Genomic DNA, 26,240 nt, shown 5'->3' with positions numbered 1-26,240 from the left:
TCAATGACTCCTACTTCTAAGAAAGATGGAAAACCTTTGGAGTTCACATAAGTAGTATGATAGGAGAATTCCAGGACGGAAAACAACAAATAATAATCAATTTTTGCATTAAAAGCAGTTGATTATTAGCGTCATCATTCAAGACTCCGTATTAAATAAGATGCAATTAAACTTCTTAATAGATTTTAAAAAATTGCATTTTTTAAGGTAATGCTTTGACACTTTAAGGGCGTCAGTAGTGTGGACTGTGACTAAGATCTCTCTCTTCCAGGCTGTGAGGCATCCAAAGTCACCTCTGCTGCTAAGCAAATTGCTAAAAATGCCTTTGGTGTATGGCGAGCAGCAGTCTATCCTTTCCATACTACTTTAAGGATGCAGTAGTGTTATTCAAAGAATAGCTATCTATTTAAATAAAATGTTGGATGTAGTTTGTGTAAGAAAAATTAGTCTACAACTGTTCATTGTTAATTTTCTGTACAGGCTTAGTCTATAATGTAAACCTAGGTTGCTACATGACACAAGGTTGACCTTCAGGTTAGGATCTCTAGGCACATTGTATGAATTAACACTTTAAAAAATGAATAAGTATTCTTACCCAGCATGAAATTTATTCTGTGAGCTCTGTTTGTTTGTTCCAAAGTTTTATGCTTTGACTTAATATTCTTCTAAACTTTATGAACATTACGAGCACAATTAAAAATTCGTCAAAAAAAAAATATTGAACTGGAAACTTACATCACTGTCTGACTTCTTAGCAGCTAGTGGCTTCTCCTTCAGCACCATCCAGAATCCAAATAATGCCATGATTAGCCCATGTCCAGTATCTCCAAACATTACAGCAAACAAAAATGGAAATGTGATTATGGTGTAAGGTGCTGAAACAAAGATTTTTTACCGTATTTATATACACAGCTTTAAGTTTTTATAAACTTAAAACTTTTGCTTCAGTCCAAAATGAAATTCAGATACAGACAAAATTCACAAAGCCCAAAATGATTTTGTTCCAACTTAAGGTATGGATCCTACAGGTTTTTCATGAGCTTGTTTTTTCCACATTTTTAATGCAATTACATTCCTAAGGTCCTATACTGCATTAAAAAAGATGGGAAAATTTAGAACAATTTATTCTCTCCTGTTCTACAAATAAGACAGGCAATAACCAAGCCCATTATTCAATGCACTCAAAGCTAATTACACTTATAAAGGCTTAAGATTTTTTTAAATATTACCTGGATTTACTTCCCTATAGCTGGCAACTCCATATGCATCAACTAAAGTCTGGAACGCATTCGTAAACTTATTTGTTCTATTATACGTAGGTGGATCCTCAAATGTCTGCATCCGATTCAGAATTGGAGGAACTGAGCTGCCACTGCGTTCCTGGAAGCAGTGAAAGAATAATTTCTTTATGAGGCTCTTTCCATTTCATATTATTTGATTACAATATATATATATATGAGGGTGATTCAAATATAAATAGTAATTGTTTCTTATACATTTACTCATTTATCTTTTGCACAAAAGGAAACTTCAGTTTTCTCTACATAGCCCTCTGCACACACTACATACTTTTTCCAGTGGTTTGAAAGCTTGAACATTCTTTGTCATAAAAAGATTGAGGGCACATTATCAACCTAGTGCACACTGCTCCTCAACATCTCATAGGGGACTAATCCTGATTGTGGGGAGGGTGATTGAGGGTTTCCCACTGAATGTCCTCCATCTTGCTTCTAGTGTGGTTCATCATGTGAGGCTTAGCGTTGTCATGGGAAAGGATGACATCTCTTTATGTGCATTCCTCATCTTGTGTTTTGGTACACAGCTTTAGCCAATTAACAAGTGGCAGCCTTAAGCTGCATTCACCTTACTTCGATCATGAACTTCTGAGGTCATCAGTCCCCTAGAACTTAGAACTACTGAAACCTAACTAACCTAATGACATCACACACATCCATGCCCGAGGCAGGATTCGAACCTGCGACCGTAGTGGTCGCGCGGTTCCAGACTGTAGAGCCTTGAACCACTCGGCCACCCTGGCCAGCTACGTTTGTCCTGATTATATGTGTGGCAATAATAATAATAATAATAATAACAACAACAACAACAACAACAACCTGACATCATACTCACCAATAAAAAGAAGAAATTAACACAACTAATCGAAATATCCATACCCAATACAACAAATATACAAAAGAAAACAGGAGAAAAAATTGAAAAATACATCCAACTGGCTGAGGAAGTCAAGGACATGTGGCATCAGGATAAAGTTGACATTTTACCAATTATACTATCAACTACAGGAGTCATATCACACAATATCCACCAGTACATCAACGCAATACAGCTACATCCAAACGTATATATACAACTACAGAAATCTGTAATTATTGATACATGTTCAATCACCCGAAAGTTCCTAAATGCAATATAACATATACTGTACAGTTAAAAGGAAGTCACTCTTGATCAAGGTCCCCGTCACTTTCCATTTTTGACCAGACATAACGTCTGAGAAAATAAAGAAATAATACTAATAATAATAATAATAATAATAATAATAATAATAATAATAATAAATTTAATTGGATTTAGATTATTTTTTGTAGTGAAATATGAATCAGACAATTTCATTTATTGATAATTGACAAATAATTTGGATAGTAATTTGTCAATGTGACCACATGCTGTTGTAAAGTACTGCCCTATGGTGTGACGTATCAAATGTGTTTGTGATTTTTCATTAAAAAAAGTGCCAGCATCTTAATGCATACTTAGTCATAACTGGGAAGTGAAACCAATTTTTCAATGGCGTTATCACATAAGTCTTAGATAGTTACTATTGTGCTACTTAACTCACTAAAAGGTTAACACTGACCACCCCACTCAGAAGGAAATGGGCTGATTTTAAAATAAAAAATTGAAATTCAACATACTTTCATCAAATCTTAAAAAATTTGATGTACTATCTTGAGACTGCTTACCTATGTGATCCACTTTTGCCTGAGCCGCAATTAAAGCAGCTATGAAAGGAACAGATAATGGAAACTCCAGGTTAGAGTATCAATAGTATAAGGAAAAAGACAGACTGCTACTTTCCACGAAGATGACTCATTAAATCGCAGACAGGCACAATGGAAAGCCCCTTACACGTTAGCTTTTGGCTAAACTGCCAGAGATGGCAGTCACGAGTGAATGAATGAGTGCGCGTCTTTCCTTTTCTGACAAAAGCTTTGACTGAAAGCTAGTGTGTAAGTGTCTTCTCATTGTGCCTGCCTGCAACTTAACATGTCATCTTTATGGTAAGCAGCAACCTATCTTTTGCTTATATTGTTAAACGTAAAAGAATATTTTAGTAGGAAAAGGCAAGATTTCAGACTCAAACCTGAAACACTATTTCTTTTAAGATTGCCAGTCCCACACAATGCAAGAGAACTGCTGTATAGATTGGATAGTAAGAAATCAGGTACTGTTGGAAGTAAAGATGTGGTGACGAGTCACAGTCTACGGCTCAGCCGGTAGAGCACTTGCCCACAGAAGGCAAAGGTCCTACCATTGAATCCTAGTCAAACACACACTTATAATCAGCCAGGATGCATAGCTGACAGTTTGTGCACAATTTTGTGAGCTGTAAGGTTAAAAGGGAAGTAAGGCCACTCAGACCCAAGGCCCGTAGTGAAGCTGAGGTGAGGTGAGTGAGTGAGTGAGGCTTACAGATGGTACATTGGTAAGCACTGTACCAGCTTCAGTCCAGGGATAAAAATAGAGTGATACATAAAGATGACTATGGGTAGACGAAACAACAGAGCCATTAAGAATAAGGACACAAATAATATAGAAAGTATAGTGACGGAAGGGACCTGAGTGCTTGCTACACCACTGGCTACTTGGAACCTCCTGCCCTGAACTCAACAGATGGAAACTTGCTTTCAAACACATCTTTGCATCCCAACATCCTCCTGCATTCATTTAACACAATCTCTTTAACATTATAAATGGAGTCCCTCTCATCCTGTGGTCTGAGTGACCAGTCATTCCTTTTTAAACTTCCCCAGTCTGCCACTCTCACAGAAGGAGCTATTAGTTCTAAAAGTTAGGTAATGTGTCACTTTCACTTCTATGTGCATCTATTGTATGACTACAACTTTGCCTCTGAAAGATAGGTAAGGTGGTGTCCCAGCCTTACAACTTCAAAACCTTGTCAGAGAGCACAGAAATAGGCCTCTGTCACCAGGTGGAGCTGTTACACACATGAGCACTAATGTAGCTAGCTGCAGCACCACACTCAATTCTCTTGGCCAATTAGAGTTCATGACCGGCCTACAAGTTCTGACCCGCAGCAACACCGGACTCTATGGTGCAATGGTATATTCATTTTGTTCTCCCCCACACCCCCTCCCCATCCCCCTCCCCTTCCCCTCTATACTGGTCATTGGACTTTGATTTCCTGATATTCAGTCAAATCCTGGTCACAATACATAATGGCCACCAATTCCCTCTCTTATTTGTTTCAATAGTTTCATACATAATTTTGTTTTACTGTGATGTCAGCTAGTGGCATATACTTTCTTGGGTGCAAGAGGATGTATTGACATGTCTACTATTGAAATTCTGAGAGAGTACATTTATACATAGTACCTCATATCACACATGTCCCCCCAAAATTACTCAGGAAAATTCAAGAAATTCGAGCTAATATGGAGGTTTACAAACATTCACGAATGGAACAGGGAATGGGGGATCAGTTAGTGGTACCAAAAGTACCCTCCACAGCACAGTGGCCTGTGGAATACAGATGAAGTAAACCCACATTTGAACAGCCATTACTGACCCACCACACACAACATCCATTGAAGAATGAATGCCTCCTCTGGACTTTTTGATGGGCTATAGTCTTCAGCCATAAGCAATCTCGTTGCTTATGTATATTTTCTAAGCTCATGTGCCCAATTTCCAATATGTGGTTGTGTCTGCCATTTCTTAACTTTTGGAATCCAGCAGCCTGGCAACATGTCCAGTTCACCTGCATTCTATCATATCCAGTTGCAATTTCAACTTCCGCTCCAATCTGTTACCTGATCTGTCTATTTTCCTGTTCCTCTCGGTAATTCCCAACCCGCAGCTATCTGCTGCCAACTGAGCAACGTCAGCTTTTTTTTCTTTCGGTTCTCATATGAAACTCCTCATCTCAATGTTCTAAGCCAACACTAGTAACATATATTCATTCTATAAGGGGCACTCAAAGAAACAGGCCAGAGGCATAATTACAGAAACCAATACCTGTATGTTAGAAGTATTGACCCTGGCTGTTGAGACACTTGTCCCACTGTGACACGAGGTGGTGAATGGCTGTCTCATAAAATTCCCGCGGCTGTGATGTTAACCAGTACTGCACATACAGCTGGATGCCGTCATCCGAGGTGAATCATTTGCCCCTCAGAGCCTTTTTAAGGGGACCAAAAATGGCGTTATCACAGGGATAGAGGTCCAGACAGTATCGAGGATGGCCGAGAACCTCCCACTTGAATATCTGCAGGAATGCCATGACCAAGTTCACCATACGAGGCATTGCACTGTCGTGGGACAGAATGACCCCACGGGTGGGATTGCCTGGTCATTTTGATTTGATCGCTTGGCGAAGGGTGGTCAAGGTTTGCAAGTAACACTGAACATTCACTGTTGCCCTGTGCTGCAGGAAGTGAATCTGAAGGGGGTCATCTTGATCAAAGAAGAATGTCAGCATAACCTTTTCTGCACTCGTGTGGACGACAACATCCAGCTGTATGTGCGGAGCTGATTAACATTGCAGGTCCAGGAATTTTTATGAGACAGCCATTCACCGCCTTGTGTCACAGTGGGACAAATGTCAACAGCCAGGGTTAGTACTTCTAACATACAGGTAATGGTTTCTGTAATTATGCCTCTGGTGCGTTTCTTTTTGAATGCCCCTTATGTGTTTTCCTTTTCGGGCTAATCTGAACCTTTGCAATCATCAGTTGCACAGATATTTTTATTTCTCTTTACCAAGGTTGCTGAGAAAATAACAGCTATGAATAAAATCATAATGCTACTTAACTATTCACATTAATTAACAGAAGTCTTGTTTCTTTCAAATAACTTCATATTTTTAAGAGAACTGTCAGTGAAACAACATTATTACCAAGGAATAATAAGGAAAGTGCCCATTAGCAGACAAACTAGTAATTCTGTTAAGAACTGGAGTTATTTTTCACACAGATCCTACCGTTCCGCGGCGAAGGGCAAGTTGAATTGTCTCCAGGTCTAGCAGTGGAACCCAACACTCAGCAATCAGACACTTCTGGGTTACATCCAGGTTGAACAGGTTTAATGTGAAGTAGATTGCTTTTATCTTCCGCACTTTGATAAACCAGTTCTTTATATTCTTGGCAGCAGCCACGAGGACACGGTGGCGATGGTCTTGAGTCTGTCCCAGCACCTACAGAACAGGCACAATTTCAGTATAGTGAAATACCTGCACACAAAAAAATTCAAATTAAACTAAATTGGCTAACAACCAGCTGCTACTTGAAGTGAAACTAGCCACATTGGTATAAGTGCATAGAATTTTATTACATTAAAACTGTTTGGGGGGGGGGGGGGGATAAACAATGCGCAAGCACACGCGTGCACATGCATGGGCACCTTGAATTAATATCATATTTACAGAAGAATTGAGCAACAAAATCTGACCTGTGCTACTCTAGTGTGGCACCACACTCAAGAAAATAATGAGCAACTCTTATTACTCACTGTGTTGAGATCTTCAATCCTCGTCATGACGCCCATAGCCATTTCACGGCGGTCAGCAGGAGCTTCGGGGCACGGGTACAGAGTGGCACGGAAGCCCTCACAGATCTTTTTCACTCTTGTCTTTAACTGGTCTCCTTGGAAGAAGATGATGAATACTGATTTGTAGACTGCATCCCCCTTCAAAGAAATTGTGACATAAGCAAAGTGCATTCAGTGTCTTCAGAGAAAGTGGTAGATGGGATAGGTTTTCCAACATTTACTAGCCATGCTTCATTTTATATAGCACTGTAACTCATTTTAAACATTATTACAATTCATCTACCACCCTAATTCTTATTGTTTCTCAGGACTTGCATAACCTAATGTTTGTCCATGATATGAAAAACAATGTATTCATTTAACAAAATACTTTCCCAACACTTACATTAGATGGGTCTTCAAGTGGTGTTTCTATCTCAGCTTGCCGAAGAAACACATTTCCACGGCATGCCCTCCACAGCATCCGCTCAAAAGCTGGAATGCGTTCTCTGAGGATAACTCCGGCTACAAACCTGGAGGTGACACAGGATCGAGAGAAAGTTACGAAGTAGTGGAATTTTTTTCTCTTAACACATTTATGGTATCCCTGTCTTACACATGGTTCTCTTGCAGTTTGTCAACAACCGACAGCAGCTGTCACAAAAACCTTTTTTCCCCAGACAAATGTGTATTAAGAAAACAGTAAGCTCACGTTTTAAAAGACTCACATTTAAATCTTACTTTGACACAGTATTTTAGATTTCCACTGTTTGCCTACACTAATAAATATAAGAATGTGTACTGCATCAAAATCAAAGCAGTTGCTGTTGTCAAATTTGTGCAGCAGTCCCATTTCTAACACTATATCAATGAATGATGTGATCCAACCAACGAATCTAATAGAACGCATTTCTGACTAAAGAACGGAACTTGCTTAGCAGACAATTTCCAAAGGGGGGGACAAGCAGCACACCAACTTCACAGAGTTCAGTTCCTCAGAATGTCTCAAAATCTTTTTCACTGTGCTGCTGGCTATACTATGCCTCCCTTTTGTAAAATATTTAATGATTACATCAAATCATTAATAGTTCTGCCTGCATCAGTCAAAGAATTTCATATTAGAACATTTAACAATATTCACAGTGTTCAGTCAGTTGTGACTAATAAAGAAACCAGGCTAATGAACACATCTAAATTAAATTTGATAATAAAGAAAACCAGGCTAATCAACACATCTAAATTAAATTTGATAATAAAGAACAATTAGTCACCCTTCAACAATGTTCAGAAAGTCACTCATGTCTCATGCGAAGACAGCTCACACCAAAAGTCTTGATAAGTATTTCAGTAGCCACTAACTATTTCATTATTACAAGGAAACAGTGTACATCTCACTATTGACAGTTTTCAAGCTCTTTGTAATACAAAGGTTGCTTTTCACAACAGTGGTGAAGCCCTAAACATAAACAACAGCAACATAAACTAAGTTCCAGACAGTACTTATGCTGCAAAATGCTTGTCTGTTGTTAAACAAATCACAAGATTCCCATATTCATTAAGAGAGAATTTTAGTGTAACATCATGTAAATAGACATAGCCATGAGGAACAAAAAAAAAATTATTTATCTTCTGGTTTGATGCAAATTCCACTACACAAAAGTATTATACATAAAGGCACAAATTTAATTTTCTTCATGAGGCAATATCCTCCATATTAAGACTTTTTGGCATTCATCTGTTAACCAAGTGTCAGCTGTAGTCCTTTATGTCCCTCCATCTACATACTATTCAAACAGAAAACTTCAATAAAACATGTTTGGCATTTCACTGAAGATGTTACATATAATACAGATTTTCTCATCTAGTTGTTTTCGTTAATACTAAACTTAACTTTTGCTGGGCAAACTTACAGAAAGCTCTGTAACTGTACCTTGAAAGTAAACTAGAAAGTTTGCATGATCTAGTTTTTATATGCTGCTATTTACATATAATACAAAATGTGTCAAATTTTATTTAACAATTTTCACAACATGGTAGCAATGACACTAAGCACTGAAAGGCAAAAACTGAATTGTCTGTAACACACAAACCACAAAAAGCATGTCCTTTGAAAGCAAACTGGACATTCCTCTGTTTTGTGGAGGCCTTACAACAATACATAACACTCAAAAAAGCTGTAAAACAGACATAATAGCTTCAAAACCAAATAACGCTTATCAACCGAATGTATTATCAAGTCAGTTACACAGAAAAATAATTACATTCTCATCTAGGTTTGGATTTCATGTTCTCTGTGGAAAGGAACGGTAGCTCGAGAATGAGGAATATTATTTAAGTGAAGACAATTCAATATTTTCAAGAACTACGTATGTACAGAAGGGAAAGTTCACTAAGATATTGTTGGAATTACCTCCTACGGATAAAAATCATGCAAGAAACTAAAATTAAAGCAAACTGTTTTACTTCTACATAGCAGTTTTTCTGTTAAGTCAGACCCTACCTTCACTCACAAGCCTGAAACTTCTGCAAAATTCATGCTATTAATGCTACAAGCGTGGAGTAGAACTTTGTACCTACATCACAAATTGTGGAAAAAAAGGGCTGCTTAAATCTACGATTGATTACAGTATGGTAATTTGAAACGCATGACATCTAGTTTGGGGAAACAAGTGCATTTATCAGCACTGTTTCATTGTAGAAATGGTACAGGGAAGGGGAACACAATGAATTAGCATTAATGCAGACTGAGCAGATAACACATGAGCTACAGTGAAGCAAAATCAATTATAATCATCTCCATCCACAAAGGAAGGCAATTTCTGCAGGAGAAGGTGTGTAGACACAAAAGCTTTATTTAGACTCTTACTAGAACGAAAAATCCAAGGAAGTTTCAAAGCAGTTGTAATGGCTGTCAAGCAAATTTATTTGTATGGTGAACAATGAAATAGGCTAAAAGAATAACTCAAATATAAAAAATAAGTTTCTTCAATTAGGAAGTATAGCTACACATATAAGTAACTGTACAAGCAAACACCTGACATGGATCACAATACTGTGGTGTGATGGAAACTGATGACTGTGGAAAGATGGTAGATACTTTGTAGGTCTAGGACAAAATATGGGGATACAATTTTTGAGTCACGAAAGTCAGCAGTCAGCAACCAGCAGCCATTCACCGGAGGATGAAGACAAAGTGGTGCAGGTATTCATCATCATTTCAGCAAATATACGTGCCAAAGAAAGTTTAAAGTGGAGTATCAACATCAATTGACACACCACACACTGTAACTGTACCAGATGTCACCACTGAATAGATTCAATTGTATATGGCCACTGGCTAGTAGTGGAACTCTAGAAAATTGGATATTAGTAGGGTTCTGGCACTGTAATTCTAAAGTGTCATGGCATGACAAAGTTTCTGTTTTGTGGATACTGCAACAACTTTGACAGAATTCAAAGATCACCATTTCAGTGGCTCTGAAAACTGTTACACCCTTACGAGACTGGATGAGATAACGTACATACAATAAGATGCAGACCAACTGACCAAGTGAGCAATGGCAATGTTCATATATGCTGAAACCTGAGAAAATTCACACAGTTCTTCCAACTGGAGAAGTGAAGCTCAAGGTCTCTTGTGATTGAAAAGATTAAATTACACGAGAGGTTTCTAGATCACAGATGGGCTGTGTCAACATCTAGTTGCAAGAATTCGGCTGACAACCATTTGGCCATCTTCATACTGCTGACTATTCCTTGAACATGCATAGCTTGTCACAAGAGGTCTTCCCCTGATGAGTTTAGTGCCATCTGGTAAATGTTGTTCCATCTGATTATGCATGTGTAATGGTGATACTTCACATAAAGCATTCTTCTCAAAAGTGGGCCCATGGCAAGTGGTCATAATAATGAAATTAACTGTTACTAGACATGACATTTGGCGTAATATTTTGTCTTTGTGAATAAATTAAATGAATTAAGTCTCACCCTTTATACAGTTGAAAGCCACCATCACAATCCTTAAGTTCCACAGATCCCTTAATTATTGAAACCCAGAAGGATCTAGTTGCGGTCAAGATTTTCACAGCAGAAAAATATGCAATGGTAAAAGAGCCAGTGATTCACTGCATGTGCGTGTGGGTGTGCACACTCCATGCACATGCACGCTATTTCAGAAGAAAGCCTTCTGGTTGAAAGCTTGTGTGTTCGGTAGTCTCTTTGTTGTGCCTGTCTGCGACTCAACATTTCCACTATTTGGTGAGTAGCAATATATCCTTTTCAAAACATTGTCAATATCTCATCCTGTGTATTCCATTACAGGTAATTTCACATTTGATGACTCCAATGTTCAGCAACCACAAGGGAATCATCATTCCTGCAAATAAGTCTTCTGTGTCATTGGGTTTGCTCAAGTTACTGCAGACCACCAAGTTTTCAGAATCCTCACTTGCCCCACATTCACAATATACAGCATCACCAACAGCCCACTTCTTCGAATTAGCCTTGCACCTTGTCACCTCTGTTCTCAACCTGTTGAGGGGCTTCCAGATCCTGTATTGGAAATGGCAGTCTGAAGGTACCTTCTCTTTTGCCATTCATTATCCCCTAAGTGACTGTTCTCCACAGCTGAGCTCGGCGAGCTTCTGCTAACTCTAAACTGATGCAGCTGTAGGTAGGAAACTTTTTCTGGATTCAGTGATGAGGATAGGTGTGAATTCCGAACAGTCGCTGCCTCAAATCTGATTCTTACGCCTTCTTTGCATTCTCTGCTGCTAACTTCTTACATCTGAAGGTGCTAGCTACTCCGACGAGTGGAAATATTGTCAACTGGGGTTGGTCTTAGGCACACTGTGACTATACAACCAGTCTCATAATGCCCATGTGATTTGTAGCTATCTTCTTTTCTCCTCACTGTGTGGGTGGAATGCACACCCTTGAGTTTTATCCAAATTGGGTTTCAAGTGATTGTCATCATAGCAGATAAGTTCTTTGAGAGCAAATGTTAGTTTCACTTATGCATCTTCAAATGTCGCTAACTGAACAGCGGCAGCTGTGTCACCCACACAGATGAAGGACTGGGTTCCAGTGTTGATTGGCTGACCATTGGTATCTATGTTATAAAGGGTGTTCAAAGTCTCTCTGCAGTGCCGTAAGATTGTTAGCCGCGCGTGCCGCACGATTGTTCGCCTTCCTGCGTTACTTTCCTTCAAGTGGACTCTCTCAGTGATATTCTGTACCCATTCATAGGAGAACTTGTGTTAAGTGAAATACTGAAGGGTTATTTTCAACAAGATGGCGCAACCATGCATACAGCTCGCATTTCAATGTCACCGCTTGCTGATATTTTTGGTGATCACATAATTTAACAGGGACTTTGGCCTCCACGATCACCTGACCTACCACCACCCGACTCTTCTGGGGTGCAGCAAAAGCAACTGTCTATAAAAACCATCCAAAATCCACTGATGAATTCAAAACTGCAATATCCACTTTCACTGCTTCTGTTACAGAAGGAATGTTACAGCTTGTTTTTGGAAACATGATTAGATGAATTGATTTGTGCATTCAACAACAGGGGGGACACTTTCAACATTTAATGTGAGAATTTGTTAGTAAAAATGAATATTCAATAAATTAATAACTTGTATTTCATTTAGTTTCATTTCGGTATATTCACTGCGGCATATAGCACGCACGGCTACGAATCACATGACACTGCGGAGAGACTTTTTGAACACCCCATACAATATTGGGGCCAGAACACTTCCCTGGGGAAAGTCATTCTTCTGAATTCTCACCGACACTCTTTCTCATTTAAAGTGACAAAAAGTATATGATCTCCAGGAGACAATGGATAAACTGCATCAGATGGTAGTACTTAGTAGTTGTTTTACAGCTTATAGACTACTGTGTTTCATGTCTGTTTGAGGAGGTTATGTCATTTTCTGTTCGGGATGTTGATATGGCTTGGATAACTTGTTCTCCTGTTTATATTGTGTCTTCTCAGAACGGATGATTTTTGATAAGCTGTTCATATCTGTTAAGGAGTACTTTTCAGTCTATCAAGCCCAGGTATATACAGTATTCTATGGCCTCTCAGAACATATTTACAAAAGATTTTCTTTACTAGCTCCACAAAATCTACGTAATTTTTTGGATCAGGCCTGATTTTTATGACTCCTTCATCCAAGTTCTGAGATAACTGATCCCACCAAGCTTTTTCAAAGTTAAACTGTCTTCTGAATACAACCTTTTCTGATTTAACAGCTGCTTCTGGAGGACGTATAAGAACTCAGTGTCATGTTCTTGGGAACGGTTCTGCAAAGTGCTTCTTGATCTGCAATGCGCTTCTTGATTTGATGAGCAATGTATTCAGAGTGTTATAACACCTCCATAATCCACTGTTAAAGGAATACAGCAACTTTAGATCATGTATTAGTTTTACACCCAAGCATTTGGCCCATTCTTCTAGAGTATTACCATTTGTGTCTGTCTCCTTATACACCAAAGATTACTATGAAAAAGTTACCCATGATAAGCTCTGTCAGCTGAAAGCCAAAATTGCGAGTTTCTGTGGATCTTTATTGCTTGCTTATTTGGTGGCTGGTAGACGGATGATGTGTAAGACTGAGTTCATACTGTCAGGATTTCAATGTCATCAACACAGTTCATATCCACAGACAGTGTACGAGTGTCCAGTTTTGTGAAAGCTGCACTGCCATATTGTCTATTAGGCCTCTCCAAGGCAAGTTTTGATGATTGAAGCTATCATTTAAAGCTTGGGATTTTATTTGAATTTGACACGGCAAGGAAACTGAGAACTTTTCATGCAAGAACTCCTTCGTGAAAGACTTCATAGCCATAACCAAAGCTGTTTTCCATCAATTTTAACAAAAATTCTAGTGCACCTGTGACAAAGGGATATCATATGAAAATATTATGCTACATCATGTGTTCAACAACACTTATTCTTACTGATTCTTCTAACTCAAAAGGCAGTACATTATATAAAGGGAAAATTCAATTGCAGGAACTTTTGTACCTTTCACAGAGGCAAAAAGTGTCCCCAAACCTCCAATACGCACCCCCCCCCCCCTTCCAATACTGCATAAGGGTACAGAAATAGAAAATAGTATTAATATTTTTCAGAACTGCACAGACAAGTTGAAATCTGAAACATAAATAGTCTTTTCGATGAAGTCCATTAAGATTACCTGGAGAAAAAAAAGGTTGCTGGGAGAGCATAACACCATTTCATCCATGGAAGAGCACAGTTCAATTATACATACATAAAACCAGAGTTATTGCTTTCTAAATTATGAAGAAATCATTAAGAACCATGAGAAGAAACCAAGGGAATAAGAATGTCTCAGAATACCACACATTACAAAGCAACAAACTGAAATACTGACAGTTTTGAAGTGCAAGGCAGTGTTCAAACAATAACAGAAGAAAACTGAAAATGTTTGAATAGTAATGTGGTAAGGTATAGAAAATACTATGACCTGACCATCAAAACTGCTCTTTCAATTCTTCGATTCCTACTGAAGCAAAGAAAGATCAGTTTGCTAATATAAAATTAAACAGAATAATAAGTTAATTCTGTTTTATTACTGATAAACAGACTGTATGTATCTGATTGAGAAAGAAACAATCAACCTGCAAGACATGAAGGCAGACCAGTATCTCCTACCCTTAATCAGTTCGAGTGTCACCCAAAATGAAACTAACCTTTTGTTAAGAAAATAAACACATTTAAAAAGGAAATGCTCTTATTTTGGAAATGACAAAATGTTAATATATTTATTTAACATTCAAACAAAAATTTGCTTTGTGTTTTATCAATCCAAGAAATAATAAGTCAATGAGACGGTTTTTAACACTTCTCATATTCTGTTTGCCACTTTCACATGTGCTAGTTGTTGCAAATGGAATTTGTAATCTGAAGGCTTTCTTCAGTACCAAGAGAGACACCCCCAGCATTTCCCCATAATATTGTGAGCACAGCTTTATCAAAACCCAGTTTCAGTGCACTGTCTTCACAGAATGAGCAATTTTATTTTGTACTTAGGTCACACTATGAATATAGGATATGTCACTGAAAATAGTCTTAACATTAAGGCATGTATTTGTCAATTTCAATTGGGGGAAAAATATTTGTCCATAGAATTTACTGCCAGTGACAACTGATTGCTTACTTCATCTGCAAATGAGAATATTTCATTGTGTGTATCAAGCATTATCATCAGTTCTTTGAACACAAACTGGTGAAACCTCAACCATGAAAGAAAACTTAACCACTGTGAAAATATTCGGACTATTTTTGTGCAAGTTGAAGCTCAGCTTTGTTTTATAAGCAATCTCTACAATACAGCAGTTTGGAAGTAAATACATTGCCTGTTTTTTATGGTACACTCAAGCTAATAACTGACTGGCAAAACCCTGACCAATGAGTGACAACTCTGTGGAATCACAGGTTGTGTTGCACAATGCAAGTAGATCACTGCTGTGAATTCACTGACTTTGCCAAATTTAAGATCCATCGTGACACGAATGTTTTAACATAGGAGGTGTGTTCGGAAAGTAAGGTTACTTTATATTTATATGAAATAAATACTTATTTATTCATCAATATTCATGTCTTCCCCTTCAAAGAAATCCCCCTCAGATAAACACTTGTGCCAATGCTTCTTCCAATCCTCAAATGACTTCTCATAAGCACTTTTTAGTACAGCCTTGAGTACTTCCACAATGAAGTTTTTATTTCCTCAATCATTGAAAATCTTCGTCCTTTCATAGGTCTCTTCAGTTTTGGGAACAGGAGAAAGTTGCAGGGGGCTAAATCCAGTGGATATGGTGGCTGAGGCACAATTGTGTTGTTTTTGGCCAAAAAATCTCACAAGCAACAATGAATGGGCAGGTGCATTGTCACGATGCAAAAGCCATGAATTGTTTTTCCACAATTCCAGATTTTTTTTGTATATTGCTTCTCGCTAATGGCGCATAATGTCAATGTAATACTTCTTATTGACGGTACGACGTTGAGGTAAAAATTCGTGATGCACTACAGCACGGTAACTGAAGAAAGACAGTGACCAAAACTTTGACATTTGATCAAACTTTGCATGCTTTTCTCGGTCTTGGCTCTCTGGGATGCTCCCACTGGGACAACTGGGCTTTGGTTTTAACAACTAAAAACCAATGTTTCATCACCAGTTATGACCCTCTTAAGCAAATCAGGATCATCATTGATGTCATTCAACAGCTCCTCGTGATGCTCATGTGACAGTTCTTGTGATCAAAACTGAGAAGTTTTGGAACAAACTTTGCCAACACACATCTCATGCTCAAAACATCCAAAAAATTTGTACGGCACTAGCTGACCGATATGCCAACATTCTCAGTTACTTCTCTTACAGCAATCTGTAATATTCACAGCTTTGACATTATCATGTGTTGTCGATGTGCTGGAGCATCCAGAGTGAGGTTTGTCATTGGCACCTTCCTGGCCATCTTGGAAGAGCTTGTACCACTTGTAAACTTTTTTTTTACTTACAGGAGACTCACCATATCTCACTGTCAACACTTCAAGTTTTTTAGATCCATTTTCCACACAAAATTAGATGCAAATTCATTGCTTCATTTTTTATAATAATCGGAAATTGCTGATTACTCTAAAACACATCTAACCTTTCTATTCATCAAAAACAAATGAAGTATGCTGTACACTTGAAACTGTGAGCATACGTCCAGGACATGTGTACCAACGTAACAAAAAAAGATCTTTAATCAAATGCACGTTGCCTGCACAATTTGAAAAGTTACCTTACTTTTTGAACAGCCCTCATATTAGATTCTAACACGAAAATTAATTTTGTTTACTTACTGAATTATAACTGACCTTTGCTTTTATTCTTCAAAAAATTTCATCACCCCTCCTCCATTAATCACTCCCAGGATGGGTACTACTCTCTCTCTCTCTCTCACACACACACACACACACACACACACACACACACACACACACAAAACCTGGCACTACATTCAAGTCTCTGAATGGGGAAGAAGTGCAGGGAAACCTATCTTTTCTAGCCAGAAGGGAAGTAGTAGTTGAGAAGGGAATGGAACAGGATTGTAGCCTATGTCCCACATTATTCAGTCTGTACAAGAGCAAGCAGTAAAGGAAAATACCAACACATTTGGAAAAAATAAAACCAAGGTTTGGCAGTGCCATTAATTTGGCCAGTGACAGCAAACACACTGGAATATCATTTGAATCTAATGGATAGTGTCTGGATACACATTACGCAATTAACATAAACAGGAGTAAAGGAGAGCTCAAACTGAATGAAGGATTACTGAGGGAATTAGAATTGGAAATGAGACACTAAGTAGTGGACAAGTTTTGCTATTTGGGCAGCAAAGTAACTGGTTATGGTTGAAGTTGAGAGGATATAGGATATAAAATGCAGAATGGCTATAGGAAGAAAATTTCTGAAACTTGGAAATATAATTTGAAGTCAAGTGTTAAGCTGCATCAGTCAGTCTTCAGACTTGACAACAACAATGACAACACATTACACTGGCAGTAGTACTAACCACTAACTATAACAGCATAAAATAATCCGTGAAGCCACTGACAAAAGAAAAAGTGCCAATTGTGGAGGACAATTTTCGTAACAAGAGAAAAAAGAAAGAGTATTCTTATCAAATTCTGGCACTTCTCTCTTCTAGCACCTAGCAACTCTCGCCACCGTTCCTCTCCGGCCACTACTAGAAAGCCCGCTGCACTTCCAAAGTGTAACGCAGAAGCACGCTCACACCACTCGAGCGCGCCCACTTACGTACCCGAGCTGGACGGGCCCGGAGGGCGCCTGCCGTGCGATAGAGTCATCGCTTATGAGGGCCCGCGTCATTGACTCGGTCGCATTTGCTCCCCCCTCGTGCTACACAGGAAAAAACAAACAGCAGACATGGAGAGGGGGCATCACTTTACAGTATGAGCGGCCACTTCCAACTTGGAACTGTAGTAAGGAGGATTCATTTAGCACTTTTCCTCACCATAATTCACACTGCCTGTACACAAACATCTGTGACAAAATCACTAAGTTAAACACCATTTCACAATAGTGAACATGTCACAAACATCCAATTTCTGATTTTATCCCAGCAAGACTGATACGAGACCTTTTCAGGTGTCTACCTATGCTGACAATTCTACTGCCTGGCTAAAGATAAGGCAGCAAACCCATTCTGCAATAATAACTACTAGGCCACTACACAAAATATATTTGAAGATAATGGATTTTTCAATCCGTATGATCACGAAAACAGTATCAGTTATCAAAATTTATAACCTTACAGTTATTGCTTTCACGAGTTCAAGTTTTGGAAAAATTTTACTACAACTGTAAAAGGAATCAGCCATTTAATAATTACTGGAAAACTTTCTCCCTTTTTTATAGAATGATTTGAATAGAAGATACATGTATATTTAACTGACCCAAGTCTTAATAATGTGATTTAGTAAAATAATTTAACTCTTATCCTTTCCAGAGTGTGGCTTCCTATAGAAACAAACTTTACAACCTAATGTGTACAGTAAATATTTCTGAAGTCTAATGTGCACTTCAAGTGATATAAAACAAAAAATCATTTACTGAAAGTTGCATAAAGTGTGTTGATCAGTTCTCAAATGAATTTGAGGCACAACACATACTAAAATAACGAATGTGTCAGTTTTATTGTAGTGCACTTCCTCAGGGTACAAATAATGCATCAGTTAGTTTAGTGTTTTTAGTATTTTATGGATTTTGTAAGACAATGTGGCAGCACACGAGGACGATTTTAATGAAGCCTACATATTTATAAAAAATTTGAGATAATCTTGGGCAGAATCAACACAAAACAGTTGCTTTTTCTACTCCAGATCCAACCGAGGATAAAATTACCTATTGTAAGATGAGAGCCTTTCATCGTGACAGTCTTCTATTGATATTTTCTACTGTTAACCTTCAGTTACTTCCAAGCAAAAAACCAGTGTCGTATTTCATGCAAAACCATTAAGTAGCCAACTTTCTGCAGTCCAAGTTGGAATGTGGCTCGATTTAAAATGCTGTGGAAAGGCAGAGATGACAAGAACAGTGATAACCATGCACAATGCATTACACTACAATCTCAAAATACGACACACTGGAGAGGACAGACTATACCAAGACAAAACCTACAAAACAAAGAAGTAGCAATAATTCTACAGTAAGCTACAGAGTGACAGTCTTTAAAGTTAGAATGGAAAATCTGGGACTACATTACAACCCAACACCCACTAAAACAACAACAAATCTAATTCCAATGCAACAATCATGGAATTACAAAAACATACTGGTCCATTTATTTTTTTACAGGAGTATTGCTCTGCCAAGAACAACAGTTTCTCTGCTAAAGTACACAATTTTATTTAAAAAAGCAGAACAGTTCTCAAATGTAAAATTTAAAACAGCTTCAGCAAGCATTCATACCTTTAATTTCAAACGGTTAGAACATTTTTCAACAACAGCTCAGCTCACTGAAACAGTTACTATGCTCCCACCACCATTCCCAGTAACAACCTACATTGAATTCTTAAAATGTAGAATTTTACTTATCACAATGTTTTCACATCTGTTTACATGTCAAGAATATAAAGAATTCTGTGCACATCACCCAGCTACATACCAGACACAAATGAAATTTGAAACTGTAAATTTAAGATTATTAATTAACTTCAGTTTCCGTATAGAGAGAAAGTGTACAAAATTTCTTCTACAAAAGTTCTTGCCATTCAATAAGATTCTGTCTTTCAACTAACATTAGGACCCATTAAGTTTTACATTGAAGCCGAGTGTCCAGTGTGATGAATGGCACTTGTGAAGAGGAAGAGAACATGCTGCTTTCTGGAAGGCAAATAAGACAAATATCTCTGCCACTGGCATTCTAGCTACCAATTAAAAATCCACACTGAAGGCTTGAAATGGCAATCCTGAAAGTAAGAACAACTTAATATACTGTACACTACTGTCCAAAACAAAATTACATTCAGCTTAATATCAGAAGGGGAGAAGATGTTTATATACCAACTTACAGCAAAGATAAGGAATTACTACATGGCTAGGTGGGAGAATATAACCTGAATGCTATATCTACACTGCTGATCGACGCAACCAACAAATTCAATGGGGATATAGTGAACAAAATGGAGGCTATACAGAAAACTTAAAACACACATTACAGAATTTGGGCCTTACACCTGCTGGATAACTAATATTGCCTACAGATTTAGAGCATAACTAAATACTACTGTAGCTTTCTACAATTTCACGGATGCAGTCACTAAGGCAGTTTTTGATTTAGTCCATAATGCTACTCTCACAGGCATCTATTACATGACACTGTTCTTACGATAATGATTACAGAAATATATAAATACGCCGAAACTTAATCAGCACTGGAATTTTTGGACATCAAATAAAAAACCTCTAACAAAGCAACTGATGCATTTACAACAAAGACCAGAACATCTGACAAAAACCAGGAGGTTGTAGAGAAACATCAGCAAGGCAAATAGACACATACAATTCAAATATGACTGTGAGGCAAGTAACCAATTATTTTCATCATACTATCAGCACTGTTAATTACCATCTATCATTTAGGAAATTTATATTTATATAAATACTTCCCACAAGATAATTAAGCACATGAAAATAAATATATGAGAAACTTCAGCGCACTCACTATCCATTCAGACAATCTCTGATGTATTAGACTATCATTTTGCTGCAGAGGAAGTGCTGAGGCTAGTATAAATTCCAATAAATTATTACCAATATTTCACCTACAATGGACATACTAACAGCAGTTTAAGACAGATCCTAAATGTACCACAGAAATTTACTACCACCTGCACCATCTACATTTCCAACAAACCTGTGCAATTAACTTTCAACCAGCTGTTTAATTAGCCATAAATTCAAGTTACTAATTAGATCAATGACTAGTGCTGTCGTTTTTTGTTTGCAGGGTACTCAATCAGCTTCGTAGAATAAAGTTTTTGGGCCACAACATTAGCTTTTCATGGAGTACTGAACCACATAATTTACTACAATCCATGTCAACAACCTTTTTACTGTGTATTATTAACTAAATCTATTTCTGATATAATATCATTGTTTCCATTAGGTCTTCCAACTTTAATTCTCCTGCGTTTGTGGGAATTACCCTTCCAGCTGACTTTTTCCTCGACTGGCAACTGTTTCTTACCATTTCTCCAAATTTTCTAGCCTTTTCGGAATCCAATGAAATATTGATAAACAGATTAAGCTCTTCTAACTCAAGTAGAGAGGGTCAGTGAAACTTTGTAATATTCTGGTGATCCACCAGCAACACCATTTTCAGACAATGCTTACTGCTAAGCTAATGAATGAGAGAGAGAAATTACACTTCAGTGCTACAGCAACATCACACTCATCAGAAACGCACGATGACTTTATGTTTTAGCAAAGCACAAAATATGTAGGCAATTACACACAGACAGAAAACAGCCAAAAGTGTTTTGGTGCTCCGTGTAAGGTGACCTTTCAAAAATAGTAAGTTTCGACTGTACCAAACAGAATTTGTCACCAACGTCTCTCCTATCAAAAGGGCTTAAATGCTTGAACACACTGTTTCCATGGGAAGAATCCACAGCTTCAAGTCTTGTGCTGTTTTATAACCAGCTCTGCAGTTGTTCTGACCTCATTATAGACATCTAGCAGAACTTCAGAACAATGTGGAGGATTTGCTTGAATTTCCAATATTTGCCTAAATAGGAACTGCCAATATGATATGAATTCCGTAGTTTTTAGATATGTCATCTGTTTATTAGTACCATATCACTTCATTCAAAATTAAAAAGACGACCAGTCATTTCCCTTACTGCTTTCCATTCCCTTCCCCCCTCCTAACGTAGCCAATCCACTGTCATCATTCTCGCCATTCTAATCAAAGCGCTCAACTAATTCATATTACCACCATTCATTCTTGCTCGAGTATAACTGCCATTATTTGTCATCCCAAGTTTTTCTGCACCCACAGACAGTTGTCTGATGTTTTCTACATTTTTTGGTAACCTGACAAATTTTCCACAAAGGTGGGGGGGGGGGGGGGGGGGGACCATTTTCTGTAAGGTCATTAATGAAGTCAGTGACTACAGTGACAGTACTATTATTATTATTATTTCTTTCTATTCTCAGATATTATGTCTGGTCAAAAATGGACAGTGACGCGGACCTTGATCAAGCGTGACTTCCTTTTAACTGTACGGTATATGTTATATTGCATTTAGGAACTTTCAGGTCATTGAACATGTATCAATAATTACAGATTTTTGTAGTTGTATATATATGTTTGGATGTAGCTGTATTGCATTGATGTACTGGTGGATATTGTGAGGTATGACTCCTGTAGTTGATAGTATAATTGGTATAATGTCGACTTTATCCTGATGCCACATGTCCTTGACTTCCTCAGCCAGTTGGATGTATTTTTCAATTTTTTCTCCTGTTTTCTTCTGTATATTTGTTGTGTTGGGTATGGATATTTCAATTAGTTGTGTTAATTTCTTCTTTTTATTGGTGAGTATGATGTCAGGTTTGTTATGTGGTGTTATTTTATCTGTTATAATCGTTCTGTTCCAGTATAATTTGTATTCATCATTCTCCAGTACATTTTGTGGTGTGTACTTGTATGTGGGAACGTGTTGTTTTATTAGTTTATGTTGCATGGCAAGTTGTTGATGTATTATTTTTGCTACATTGTCATGTCTTCTGGGGTATTCTGTATTTGCTAGTATTGTACATCCGCTTGTGATGTGATCTACTGTTTCTATTTGTTGTTTGCAAAGTCTGCATTTATCTGTTGTGGTATTGGGATCTTTAATAATATGCTTGCTGTAATATCTGGTGTTTATTGTTTGATCCTGTATTGCAATCATGAATCCTTCCGTCTCACTGTATATATTGCCTTTTCTTAGCCATATGTTGGATGCGTCTTGATCTATGTGTGGCTGTGTTAGATGATACGGGTGCTTGCCATGTAGTGTTTTATTTTTCCAATTTACTTTCTTTGTATCTGTTGATGTTATGTGATCTAAAGGGTTGTAGAAGTGGTTATGAAATTGCAATGGTGTAGCTGATGTATTTATATGAGCGATTGCTTTGTGTATTTTGCTAGTTTCTGCTCGTTCTAGAAAGAATTTTCTTAAATTGTCTACCTGTCCATAATGTAGGTTTTTTATATCTATAAATCCCCTTCCACCTTCCTTTCTGCTTAATGTGAATCTGTTGCTGAATGTATGTGATGTATTCTATATCTGTGGCATTGTGATCGTGTAAGTGTATTGAGTGCTTCTAGGTCTGTGTCACTCCATTTCACTACTCCAAATGAGTACGTCAATACTGGTATAGCATAAGTATTTATAGCTTTTGTCTTGTTTCTTGCTGTCAATTCTGTTTTCAGTATTTTTGTTAGTCTTTGTCTATATTTTTCTTTTAGTTCTTCTTTAATATTTGTATTATCTATTCCTATTTTTTGTCTGTATCCTAGATATTTATAGGCATCTGTTTTTTCCATTGCTTCTATGCAGTCGCTGTGGTTATCCAATATGTAATCTTCCTGTTTAGTGTGTTTTCCCTTGACTATGCTATTTTTCTTACATTTGTCTGTTCCAAAAGCCATATTTATATCATTGCTGAATACTTCTGTTATCTTTAGTAATTGGTTTAGTTGTTGGTTTGTTGCTGCCAATAGTTTTAGATCATCCATGTATAGCATATGTGTGATTTTGTGTGGGTATGTTCCAGTAATATTGTATCCATAATTTGTATTATTTAGCATGTTGGATAGTGGGTTCAGAGCAAGACAGAACCAGAAAGGACTTAATGAGTCTCCTTGGTATATTCCACGCTTAATCTGTATTGGCTGTGATGTGATGTTACCTGAATTTGTTTGGATATTAAGTGTGGTTTTCCAGTTTTTCATTACTATGTTTAGAAACTGTATCAATTTAGGATCTACTTTGTATATTTACAATATCTGTAGTAACCATGAGTGGGGTACACTATCAAAGGCTTTTTGGTAAACAATGTATGCGTAGTGTAGCGACCTTTGTTTAGTTTTAGCTTGATATGTCACCTCTGTATCTATTATCAGTTGCTCTTTACATCCTTTGCAGCAGCCTTTTTGTTCTTCATTTATAATTTTGTTCTGTGTTGTATGTGTCATTAATTTCTGTGTGATGACTGAAGTTAATATTTTGTATATTGTTGGTAGGCATGTTATGGGGCGATATTTAGCTGGGTTTGCTGTGTCTGCTTGATCTTTAGGTTTCAGATAGGTTATTCCATGTGCAAGTGTATCAGGGAATGTGTATGGGTCTGCAATGTAACTATTAAATAATTTAGTTAGATGTGAATGTGTTGAGGTGAACTTCTTTAGCCAGTAATTTGCTATTTTATCATTTCCAGGGGCTTTACAATTGTGTGTAGAATTAATTGCTCGGGTGACTTCATGTTGCAAAATTATCACTTCAGGCATTTGTGGTATCATCTTGTATGCGTCTGTTTCTGCTTGTATCCACCGTGCATGCCTGTTATGTTGTACCGGGTTTGACCATATGTTGCTCCAGAAGTGTTCCATGTCTGTTATGTTTGGTGGATTGTCTATTTTAATGTGTGTGTTATCTATTGTCTGGTAAAATTTCTTTTGGTTTGTGTTGAATGTTTGGTTTTGTTTCCTTATATTTTCACTTTTTTTGTATCTTCTAAGTCGTTTGGCCAATGCTTGCAATTTCTGCTTTTTTTCATCTAATTGCTCTATTGCTTCTTGTTGTGAGATTTTACCTAACCTTTTTCGTTTTTTGTCTGATATTTCATTTCTTATAAATTGTGTTAGTTGTCCGATGTCTTTTCTCAGTTTTTCTATTCTGATCTGTAGCCTGTGTTGCCATGCTGGTTTTGTGGGTTTCTTCTGTGTGTTGGTTTGTTCTGATCTCTGCCTAGTGTGTATACTTAGTGTAGTGAGTGCTCCTATATAAACCAGTAGTTGTAACTCTTCCATAGTTGTATTTTCATTTATTTTGTTGTGTATGATTGTGTTGATAGTTTTTATTGTTGTTTCGACTTGTGGGTTATTTGGCGGTCTATGCAAGAATGGTCTAATGTCTGTATTTGTGTCTTTGTATTCTATATATTTCAGCTGAAATTTCTCTTCTATATCTTAACACGTGTGTCTCTTCGTGTTCTATTTGTGCTTGTTCTGGTGGCTGTCTTAAGATTTCGTTTTCCTCTGATTGTTTAATTGATGCGTGTTGGTCTTTGTTTGTTTGCTCTGGGATGTTTGAGTCCATTACTGTATTTTCTTCTTCCTCTGATTGCACGTTGTTTTGTTCCAGTATTTGTTTTACTTGTGGTTTGATGTTTTCTAATTCTGACTGGGGTATCCTGTTATTTTTGATTATTACACGGATCTGATAAGCTAGTTGTTGTTCTGTTAAAAATTTTAATTCTGGGTATCTGGTAATAAATGTTGTGTATACTTGTGATCTGTATCCAGTTGTGTTGGTTCCTAGGTTTGTTGCTTGGTAATAACAGAACATGAGGTGTCAATTAACTTCATCTGACCATCTCATCCTCTGTCTTTGTTTTCCTTGTAGGGTGGTTGCAGGAAGCATATCCTGCAAAACACCTCTATTTGGATTTAAATCATTTTCCAGTTGGCTAGCAGTGTCGTTACCACTGTGGGCGGGCATAGGGTTCAAGCGTCGTTCCCGACCATGACTGCGCTTGTCCGAGGCTTCTTTAGTTCTGTCCTGAACCAAGTAATCACACTAAAAGGGGGGTTAGGCCTATTAGTGGTTTGTTCTTTTCGTCGCCATTTACGACTGGCAGAACATACCGGAGGCGTATTCTTTTCCTGAGCCTCCACGGGGTTTATTATTATTATTATTATTATTATTATTATTATTATTATTATTATTATTATTAAGCTTTGCAAGTAACAAAGGTTCTTTTCTGTATAATGAACAACATTTAACCACTTTGCTGGGGCCTCAAAAATAACATTCCTGTTTCTACTCTGCTTTAATTGTTCCCTTTGAGTATTGTCAAAGCAGCTTTTACACAGACATCCAACAAGTCGTCTGCCAATACCAGAATCTAGTAAATATCCTGATAGTCCTGGATGGTGGTGCATTAATGACATGCCCTATTCATTGCCATCCTTTGGCTTCAATTTTTGCTATTGTTTATTTATTCATCTTCAGATTTCAGATACGAAAGTTAAAAACTGATTCAATTAATGGTTTCTACATGTGCAATTTCCTAGAAAGCTGATTTTGACGACTGCCATATGGACATAGTGGCATCAGTTAACCTTTT

The 26,240-nt window shown here is 37.5% G+C and overlaps 1 protein-coding gene across 4 annotated transcripts in view; it reads right to left on the bottom strand.

Annotated features, from left to right (window-relative positions):
- The window catches only part of LOC126109883 (V-type proton ATPase 116 kDa subunit a 1), a 117,696-nt gene that overhangs the window by 34,989 nt on the left and 56,467 nt on the right, over positions 1–26,240 (bottom strand). For 3 of the 4 annotated variants that reach the window (XM_049914965.1, XM_049914967.1, XM_049914968.1), the window contains exons 5-9: positions 7,196–7,322; positions 6,772–6,948; positions 6,245–6,457; positions 1,230–1,380; positions 736–875 (exon numbers count right to left, since the gene is read on the bottom strand). In XM_049914965.1, coding sequence (XP_049770922.1) covers positions 736–875; positions 1,230–1,380; positions 6,245–6,457; positions 6,772–6,948; positions 7,196–7,322 — 808 coding nt within the window. Of the gene's footprint in view, positions 1–735; positions 876–1,229; positions 1,381–6,244; positions 6,458–6,771; positions 6,949–7,195; positions 7,323–17,637; positions 17,736–26,240 lie in introns of all 4 variants that reach the window. The other variant, XM_049914966.1, reaches the window with a different exon arrangement.

Source organism: Schistocerca cancellata, chromosome 12, assembly GCF_023864275.1.
Source record: "Schistocerca cancellata isolate TAMUIC-IGC-003103 chromosome 12, iqSchCanc2.1, whole genome shotgun sequence".
Lineage (NCBI taxonomy): Eukaryota > Metazoa > Arthropoda > Insecta > Orthoptera > Acrididae > Schistocerca > Schistocerca cancellata.
Note: the sequence above shows the minus strand (reverse complement) of the source record. Positions and strands in the feature narration are given on the sequence as shown.